Source organism: Leuciscus leuciscus (assembly GCF_965113295.1).
Source record: "Leuciscus leuciscus genome assembly, chromosome: 8".
Lineage (NCBI taxonomy): Eukaryota > Metazoa > Chordata > Actinopteri > Cypriniformes > Leuciscidae > Leuciscus > Leuciscus leuciscus.
This window is the reverse complement of record NC_138732.1, coordinates 17,714,798-17,725,636: the sequence shown is the minus strand read 5'-3', so window position 1 is coordinate 17,725,636 and position 10,839 is coordinate 17,714,798. Positions and strand designations below refer to the sequence as shown.

The window sequence follows — 10,839 nt, the reverse complement described above, 5'->3', positions numbered from 1 at the left end:
TTTGTTTGATATAGCCTACACCTACGGGATAATTGCAGACAGTAGATAATACCCATTAGTGTGCAGAATTATAGATAAACATGCATGTCATTTTTAGGCTCCCAGGCCTATTAACGCTGTGAAAGAGAGAGTATTCCAACACAGTCTTGGGAATTCCCCCATGGCCGAGCGCATTAATTACTCGCGTAATGGGTGTATGACCCACAATGTAAAAAACGGATTATGTGCGTGAAACCTTCGTCCGGTCTGCTTTGCTCGCGTGAGATGCAGATGGAAACCAGTCCGGTCCACGCGGATCTTTAAAGATCGTTTGCATTCAAGCCAGCTGTTCACTTCATTTTTAAACCTGTCCGAAACTGTTTAAGCACACACACTTTTCAACAGAAGTTAGGCTATTTAAATTATAGCATTGTTATATATTTAAAAATAAATAAATAAATAAAATCAAACCTACTCAATTTATTGTCAGCTGATAATAGCATCTCACCTGCAAATACAATAGGCCTTCTCACTTTTGTAAAAACTAAGTCTACATACTGTCAAGATTACCTGATCTATATAGGTTAGCTGTAGGCTAGTATAGGCCAAATACAAAAAATGTAAATAGCCAAACAATAGCATTTGATGACAGTATATATATATATATAAAAACATAACAGTAGAAACTAGTTTAGCCTAGGCATGTCAATTTAAACATTTTTGAATTTCTAAAATGTCAGTCTGTATTTGTATTTCTGCTGCTCCATAACATGTATTTACCCATTTATTGTCAGCTATTTAAAATAAATAAAATGTCTTGATTTAATTCATATTTAGCCATGACAGTTTTAGCGTTCATCGGGTTGATATTGTTCGTTGAATTAACGTAGCCAATTACCGTGTTTTAATGGCTGATTTGTTATCTAATTTAGCCTACCGTTTCGCATCACAAAGTTCACCCCTACACACAGTCTACGTTGGTTGTGCATACAAACACACCCACTGTGGCACGCATGCACACGCACGCGCTTATACACACAAACTCTCACTCACGCCCACGCGCTGACAGTCAAAGCTCGTGAGAGGGGGGGAAATGCACCACTCTCTACGTCTTTGTGCGGAAAAAAGTTGCGGTCGTGGAGGCTCTGCAGAAAATATGAGTTGCTAAAGCAACTTAATAGTTTGTAGCTTAAGACACTCTGGGTTTAAGGTAACATATGTCTGTTTTCGTGTTCTTTGAAAGAACCCAGAAATATCCCTAATCGTTCTCATTGGGGAAGAAGAGGTTACGTTCCTTTCGGACCTTGTAGCAACAGTTTATATACCCGGACATCATCAAGGACAAAGATAAACTTGTTCGGAGGTGTGGAATTTATCTTTTTTTTAAAAAAGAAAACCAAGACTGGCACGGCTGCAAAGAGCCGCTTTTCAACAACCACTGGTAAGAGCACATGACACCCTATCTTGAATGTGAGACAATGCAAGTGAAGGAATTCGTTCCACCTCAGGGTTGCAAGCCATGGGTGAACTTCAGCTTTAGTGTAGTTAGATGGAGAGGCATGATAAGTGATGCTCTGGCAGGTCTCACCTTGACTTTGCAGTTGATAATAATATATCGTTAACACTGTGAGGCAAACGGGACAAGGACAGCTTTATAGTTAAAGCGTGTAATTTACATTAAGACATGTAGGCTATTATGGGTTTTTATCAGCAGAAATAAATCTTGCTAACGAAATTTGCTTTCAAAACTAGCAAACAAACTTTATATAGCTTACGGTTTTTAATTGCTTTATAAATAACCTACTCGTAGCAACAATACTAATATGAATCATTTTTGTATTAACATTTGCGATGAATTGTGTAACTAAATGAAGCATTTGAATTAAAAGATGAAAATTAAATTATTATTATTCATAATATTCGGTAATAAAATGTACATTTATGCAGATACAAACCAGTTATTTTTTGAAGATCAGAAGCTCTTGTCTTATAGTTAAAAATGTATGTAATCTAATACAGTATTTTCAATTTGTTTAATTATGTAAATCAAGATTCGCTTTAAAAAAAATCACACACAAAAGCAACACTAAAGTAAATCTTTTTTAAGCGTAAGACTACGTTTATTATGGTATTCTCCCTAATATCAACTGGAAAAAAATATCACCAATTAAAATAAATAAAATAATAAATTTTCCCCAATTAATCATTGGAACAAATAATAGTAATAATATCAACATGAGTTATAGTAGTTTGCTCTGTTTTTGTAAACTGTTTTAAATAGACTGCAATTATACAAAAAAGAAATGCATTACAAAAATCTACAAGTTTTCTATACATATTTTCCTCTGTTGATGCGCTTCAATAGCCACTAAATTTGCATTGACGTAGCCCAAATTATAGCCTAATCTTATTCACTGTCACGTATGTGTGTATCTTACCTTTTCCAGTTTCAAAATTAACTTGCCAAATTACATATTTAACATGACATTTGTATAAAATGCAGGTTTATGGAACAAAACCAAAACTACAAATATAAAAGAGTAGCCGAAATACGTAAAACGGAACGGGTGCCTTGTAGGCCTACCCACTCAGACGAACGAAAGAAACAACTTTGCATGGTCATTTCACACTTAGACTACTTAGAATGGTAAATAATTTAGACACTTATTTAGAAACACTTACTTTGTGCAATAATCTCAAAATAGTATTTAGCTAGATGACTTTCACCATCACATTAGGATATTAGCATATTAGGCCTACTCAGCACACAAATTTAATTTCCAGAGTCTCAAGCCTTTGACTAAAGGCACAGATGCGACTGCGAGGCATGCAGGTGATATAAGGGGAGGGCTAAAGTAAAGCGTTGCATTCGGAGAGAGAAAAATGGAGAGGGAAAACGGTTAACAGCAGGATTGCATGCAAATTTCCGACTGAAATTATCATAAGCAAACAGCTGAAGCCTGGGCTAATAAAGGCCCATCTGTGTTACTTCATATCGGGTTAGTATAGAGCTACGATAATGAATTTTGTAATATCCAACCGACAGACATCTCAATCAGAGACTAATCCTCTGATTTTACCGCGGAATCACTCAACTTCGTGCGCTCAAACTGCTCTCTTTCTCTCACCGACACAGTGCACTGTCTCTCTCTTTGTGCGTTGTTTTCATGTGTGCGTTTGGAGACACGAGTCTTAATTAGGAGGGACTCGAGCAAGCGCTAAGGGATTTCAAAACAAATTATGAGGAATGTGCACATCCAATTACAGACAGGAACCATCCAATATATTACAATAGATTTGAAGTATATCAGTGGCCCGTCAGGTCAGATAGCTGTATTAAGTGATGGACGCTAAACACACTGAAACAGAATTTGGCCGACACACATTATTATTCCTGATAATATAAACATTATATATATATATATATATATATATATATATATATATATATATATATATATATATATATATATATATATATATATATATATATATTATAAAATAATAAATTAATGTTTCTCTTTTTTTTCACAGGTGCTCAAAGTAATCTGTCAAATGGACTCCCACTGCCGCAAACTTGCATCAACCTGTGCTCAATTAGGTAAGATGATCTTGAACGACGAGCCACCCCCCTTGTTAGGTCTCCAGAGAAGGTCTGGATTCATTAATACATTTAATTTGTTTAACAAAAACACCTCAACATTGTCTGACCTTTAAATATCGCAGGTATAAAAATGGCTCTATGTAAAAGTGTGAGTAAAACACCTTTGCTGGTGTTTGACGTATGACTGGTTATATGGAACTCAGTGCCATTAGACGTTTATAGTCAAAGATGGACATCTGGTGGTAGGACAGTATACACGGATAAGATAACCCGTAGCAGCTCCTGACTGGGAATTGATAATTTTACAGCCAAATTCTGTCTCATTTTAGAGATTTATGGTTTCTAAAATATCTTGAATAAAAAAAATAAAAATACTGATCTAATTCTTCGAAATGCTTGGTAATGTAGCTCGGTTATCAAGTGCGTTCTCAATGAAATGATGTAAACGTATATCGCTTACAAGATTCTAAATAAAACATTTATATAGGTAATATAAATGCCATTCAGTGTGATAGACGCAGGTAGATTAAACGCAAAAAAAAAATATTTATCCAATTAGCCATTTTCTCCAGTATAGGCTACTGTATAATTTCCCGCACAAGGACAATTCTAAAAGAAACTTAGACAAATCAAATTAAAGCTGTTGGGGAAAAAACGGTGGGCCTACAGGCTGATACTTAATGCGTGCATGGCGGGTTTCTATATCATCTGGCATCTTCAATAAGCGAATTAAAGCAAACTGAGAACAAACCACAAAACTTATTTAGTCGCAATAGTTTGCCATTTCCCATTGGCTACGGTATGGTATGATGGTATGGTATGAACCGATGCAGTTTCAGCAGCGAAGGGATAAAAGGAGAAAGTGCATAAAAATGCACACAGCAAAGTAAGAGGGAAAAGACATTCGAGCGACTTGATTACCGACAATCTCGTCTCATGTGCAGTAATATATGCAGCGCTTGTTAGATAGACTCGGGGGAAAAGTAAATGTGTAATGAAAGCCTCCTCGTGAGGAGGAATATACTAATGGAAGAATCTAATGTCCTCTTAATCCTATGGAAAAGGCTTTGTCGTCTCCCTCATATTGACTGAATTGGTAATTAATGGCTCTGCGGTGCGCCATGGCCAATAATCCACAGCAGGCAGTGAGAGCGCTCTGAAGAATTTTGAGGGTCCAGAATAAATACAGAGCAACAATCCAGTCCAGCTATCAGTGCGTTTAACAAGAATCGAACTCTGCGACTTTTATGTTCCAATGGAATTTCAATGCGCACAATCAAAATTTCTGTGCGTAAAACCTATCATTCATATTATATTTTAGTATATTTGAGGTCCAGAATAATCATGGTATTTTTGTAATGGAAATAATTTGCCTTACTTATAATTGATAAAAATCCTCTGAATAGCCCTACACATTTTCCCCCAAAATGGAAGCAGCTTCAATAAATAAAGAAAATAAAACTGAATGGCATGTGAGACAACAGACCGAAACACGGTTTTTAATAATACGCGGTGTCTGGGCGCAAATGCGTTGAACAACGAGGTCACATCATCATGCAAAAAGACCTGTAAATACAAGATTTGTCGGGTCCAGGGCTTTTACAGTCTATGGTCCAGGGTCATATATTACGGCATAAATTAATATCCAGTACAAAAAGCGAGAGCTGAATCAGTAATTGATGGATTTGGTCGAGTCATTTTCATAAGCACCTGACTGCCTTTTTTTTTTTTCTTTTTTTTTTTAACCCTATGGTTGATGTTCGACGTTTCGCCTGATTTTACAGGACAAGCAGGGAAGCAAAAATGTATATTCTCTCTATACTAATTGCCTTATTTTTCTTTTTTCTTTAATAATTATGAAAGCTGTAATCAACTGCTTTAATGAGATCGGGTTGGCTGCTTCTCCTGTTAGTTTCTATTATATTACCCATTTGATATTTTCATTTGAATGACATAAAATATCATCAGAATTCTAGAAGAAATCTAACAATTTTTTCTCTCTCTCAAAAAAACAAAAAACACTTCTCCCTTATGATAATATAATTTTATAATGTTCATTTTAATTTTATAATTTAATTTGACAAAATGGAGAATAATTTAACATGAATTAGTTTTCTTTTTATTAAAATAATGCAATTCGTTGTAATAAAGTTTTGAAGGAACTTGAGACAACAAGGTGAAGAAGCTTGAAGTCATTAAAAACGCCCAATTAAAATTCTTAGGCAAATAGGCGTCTTATCAGAATAAATGTTATAGCCTACTAAAGGCAAAGTGAACATCTCTCTCCCGCGAAGTAATCACGGGCCCGAGGCGCACAAATAGGCCTATCTCGCCAAAGTGCTTTTTGTCCCTAAATCAAATTAGCCTATCTGATATTTCTAATTATTTTATAAGCATATAATTATCATTTATAGTCATAATTTAGCAGGACTGGGATTGGCCTACTGTTTGTTACCAATGATTTTAACGAGGTCTTACCCTGTCAACTCAATGTGGCGCAGAATCGTCCAATTAACATGTCAAAAGCGGAACTTTCATGATGAGCATCTTCTAGAGCGTCATTATAACTAGGCCTACGTTTTCTTGTTTTACATCATTTGCTAATGAGATTATTTTAAATTTGACGGACTTGAGTTAAAACGCGAATAAGACGATGCTTTCTGATAATACCTGCTAAGAAAAGGTTGCAACATCGCGTTTTGAGCGCCAGGTGTGCGATAAACAATTTTAGGGACTCTGTTCTTTTGACACATTTAGCCTTCTCTGAAGTCACTGAATGCAGTGTCTCTTAATTTGCATGCTTTTGGAGGGTGAAAGCATCTCGAACTGCACAAGCTGCATTTTCTCATTTCTAATAGGGCCGTTTCTTAGTCGGTTGGCCATAAAAGCTCTCATGTATAGGGTCTAATGTTCCGTCAGATTGTGGGCGGAGTTGTGGTGACGTCACGACGCATAGAGCAGCTCGGTTGGACGGATAGAGGGACAGCTGAATGAAGAGCGAGCGCTGTGATGTGCAAGAGAGTGTGTGTATGCAAGTGGATATAATATCACATACCTGTCCCTGTCACTCCGGCTCTCCTTGTAGCTCTCGGCTGAAACTATCTTTTTACCCAGTCGAAAGAAAAAAAAACTTTAACTTTCTTCAGCACCGGGTTTATTTTAGCGATTTAAAGCCGTTTGTGGAGTGTCGCTTTGAGTGGTTTAATTGGGAAAGGAGCACTGACAACGCTTGCCGATACTTCACTACTGGACACATTCAATGTTTTTATTTATTTATTTTGCATGTACTATTTGTGATCGTCGCTGAGGAAGTAATAGCTGCTTGCGAACCCTCCGTAAAACACGTATTGTCCATGACCTCTATGAAGGATCCGTTGAGTTTGGACCACCATCATCACATTACCGGGAGCAAACACGCGCCGCTTGCGATGGCCTCTAGTCTGCAACCGCTTCAGCGGTCTGTGGACTCGAAACATAGGCTGGAGGTGCACACGGTTTCAGACACCTCCAGTCCAGAGTCCGTAGGTAAGCCCTGGTCCTCTGAAGAGATGTTTAACTGGAGCGTTTTCGGTTTTGGTGTCAGTTATCATGAGGTGCTGCCTTTGGAAAGAAACTGTTTAAAACTAATTTGAGCGTTTAAACAGAGCCGGTTATAGTGTGAGGCATGCAAATATCTAGACATGGAACTGGCAGTTAGTTGATTCCTAGGGCTATTGAGGTAGGCTACATAAGTCATGCCCTTTGACAGGACTTTATTTACTTATATTGTGTGTGGAAAATGTGGGCTTTCCACAAATGTTTGCACTGTGGCAATTTTGTATAGAATACTGCAGACATTCCCCAACTCTAATAGGCTATTTCTTTTTTCGTATGGTGAAAAATACATATTGCGTTCATTTTCGTTAAAATATGTTCTAAATCTTGATTTAAGAGCATTTTCATTTGAGCCTCTTTTATCGTAACTGTTTCCAGAATATGATGTTAAACATCAGCAATTCATAAGAAAATGAGTTACGGAACGTCATTGATTATTTTGCCCGTAATGTTGTTACCAGGGAACTTACTTTGATACGTTACCATGATGTGAAATATTTTCAATTCAATAAAACGGAATTAGAGATTTGTCTCCCTCACACAGACTTCTCCAATGTGTCAAAAAGCATAAAGCTGGTTCCTCTTAAATTAAATAATTATTTTAAAATACTGTATTATTTTGCATTGCAGATAAAGAGAAGGGACAGAGTAAAAACGAAGATACGACTGATGACCCATCGAAAAAGAAGAGACAGAGGCGGCAACGAACGCATTTTACTAGCCAACAGCTCCAGGAACTGGAAGCCACTTTTCAGCGGAATCGCTATCCGGACATGTCCACAAGAGAGGAGATCGCCGTTTGGACTAATTTGACAGAGGCCAGAGTCAGGGTAAGTTTGATAAGTGAAATGGCATTGAAATAACATGTTATTATATAGCCCTAAAAATGAAGACTTGATTTTTCTAAACAAATCCACAATTCACGGTTCAAATTCAATACTTTAAATAGCCTAGCCTACTGAATAAAAAGTATGCATAATAAAGTAAATTTAGTTCAAGCTTATAATAGGTCCACTTAAAATAATCTAAATTCTTAAAACAATAATTAGCCTCTCTTTACACTTTATGCTGTACCTTATTATAATCGTTTATATCCTGTAGTTCTATATAAACTAATTTGTTCATAAAGTCTAGACCTATTTTATAGGCTAGGCTATTTAACAGGCGCTACGCGTTGCTAAAATTTCGTGACGTTAATATAAGTTACATGCTAAATACGACTTTATGTAATCATTTAAATAAACCTGTCACTGTTTGGTGTAGAGGCTAATTATGGGCGAATCGAATTGTTTGCAATCAACACAAGTGACACCCTAACGATGACCTTAATGGAGTCACACAGTCGCTTTTTAAGAGGTGTAAAGCTTGTATTTTGTGATTGTCATTCTCGTGTAGTATACTTAAGGTTAGTTTGTCTCCGCCTGCTTAGGGAGAATACACATTTGAAGCGTCGGGCGGCCTATTGACCGCTATAAGAATGGATGTGTATTGGGATTCCCGGGATCAGACAAGATTCCGGGTAACTGATAAAAAAGCGACTTAATTAGGGAACCAAACTGAGTTTGACACCACCACCACCCATATCATTTATCTACCAAAAACAAACCGTGTAGCAGTGGTTAATTCATGTTGTTCTAATGCCTACGGTGACAGCAGTTCTGAAAACGTAAAGCCTATCGGCTAATCTTCACTTTAATAGTTTTAGATAAGAATTAACTATCTAGGCTAATTATAAATATAAATGATTTACTACATTTGTTGCAGGTGTGGTTCAAGAATCGACGGGCAAAATGGAGAAAAAGGGAGAGAAACCAACAGGCAGAGCTGTGTAAAAACGGTTTCGGCCCACAGTTCAACGGACTTATGCAGCCCTACGATGACATGTATCCCAGCTATACGTACAACAACTGGGCTGCAAAGGGGCTCACGTCGGCCTCTCTTTCTACCAAAAGCTTCCCCTTTTTCAATTCCATGAACGTCAATCCGCTGTCGTCTCAGACCATGTTCTCCCCACCTAACTCCATCTCCTCAATGAGCATGTCCTCCGGTATGGTTCCGTCTGCTGTCACCGGTGTACCCGGATCAAGCTTAAACAGCCTCAATAACTTGAATAACCTCAGCAACCCTTCTCTAAATTCGGGGGTTCCCACGTCGGCGTGCCCCTACGCCCCACCGACACCTCCTTATGTTTACCGGGACACTTGTAACTCCAGTCTTGCCAGTCTGAGACTGAAAGCCAAGCAGCACTCGAGTTTTGGATACGCGAGCGTGCAGAACCCGGCCTCCAATCTCAGCGCCTGCCAGTACGCAGTGGATAGACCGGTGTAAGGGACGATTGTAGAATTTACAATCCCGAATCCCAGGAACGAGAGACTACACTTTTTGTTTCAAGGGCACTAGAAGAATAAACCACTGAAACGCGTCCAATCCTGTGATGGAATGTCAAGCGGGAACGGAAGGCAAACGCGCCTTTTCTAATAAGATTTGTTCTCTACACTAGCAAGTGCACACTAGCCAGTGAAGAGTTTAGGATACCAGAATGTTAAAAAAAAAAAAAGAAGAAGAAAAAATCTCATTTATTTTGACGTTTCAATTTTTGGACAGTAATTGACTGAAAGGTTGTATATAGGCTGTATACATATATCTTAATATCATCTCCAATTTGTAGAGGCGAAAGCTGTAACTCTTAAGCATTTTCGAGAATTCAGTTTAACACAGCATGTGGAAAACGTACAGGAATCATGTCTTGCTTGCGATCAAGGGAATGTACATACTAAACGCACCAGTCGTGTGTGATATCATAAATTTATTATTAAATATCTGTGTGAATATAGATCTAGAATAGCAACCCTGGGTAATAATACGCAAATGTTTCTGCGAAATGAACTTGGTTTTTGCTCTGTGTATAATATTTGGTACGGAATTTTTGTTTCGTTTTTCAACATCCCAAAAATAAACTATTGTGTTTTATTTAATGGAAGTAAATATATTGTTCTAAACCATTTCAAAACGTTTTCTTCACAATTATTGCATTCGCCTGGTTGTATGCAGCACACTTTGTTGCTTTGTGGCATTTCTAAGGTTTAAATAGAGAGAGATGGGGGGAGTATCTAATACACATCAGCGTGACATGAGAAGTCCGGTGAAGAGGGCGAGATGTCCCGAGCAGATTAGGGGTCGAATATACAAGACTGACTACAGGCTGGGCCTCCAGTGATCACCGACGCTTGAAATAACATTGCAATAAGATCGGAACAGACTGGACCACACATCACTGAACCATCTGCCGGCTAAACTCCTTTAGAATAAAATAAAATATGAAGTGATCGCCTATGACGGTCCAGGATTAAGCTCATCAGATCGTGTGTAAGTTGAAAACAAGGCTCGTATCTCATTTGAATTATGAATGACCTATTATAATGAAAGTGCCATACAGTGCAAACAAAACTGCTTTTTTATCAGACTCACAGCAGGCGCACAATTAAAACTAATAGCGACATCGAGTGTCAATTGACTGATTGTTTGTAAACAAAGAAAGCTCGCTGCCTCAAATTACTGTATAAAAACACAATAGGCTACAATAAATAAAGAGTGGAAAGAGGATTAAGGGAAATGTCTCGTGCTCATAATACAATATTAGCCTACTGCTATTGTAAAGGTTA

The 10,839-nt window shown here is 37.6% G+C and overlaps 1 protein-coding gene across 2 annotated transcripts; it reads left to right on the top strand.

The window, feature by feature from the left end:
• Positions 1-1,053: 1,053 nt before the first annotated feature.
• Positions 1,054-10,181, top strand: pitx2 (paired-like homeodomain 2). 2 transcript variants are annotated; one of them, XM_082177477.1, is made up of 4 exons: positions 1,054-1,420; positions 3,514-3,580; positions 7,808-8,007; positions 8,942-10,181. In XM_082177477.1, the coding sequence occupies exons 2-4, from the start codon at positions 3,535-3,537 to the stop codon at positions 9,503-9,505; spliced, it is 810 nt and encodes a 269-aa protein (XP_082033603.1). In that variant the 5' UTR covers positions 1,054-1,420; positions 3,514-3,534; the 3' UTR covers positions 9,506-10,181. The 2 variants fall into 2 exon arrangements, with proteins under 2 accessions (XP_082033603.1, XP_082033602.1); XM_082177476.1 differs by lacking the exons at positions 1,054-1,420; positions 3,514-3,580 and adding an exon at positions 6,586-7,108.
• The last annotated feature ends 658 nt before the right edge of the window (positions 10,182-10,839 follow it).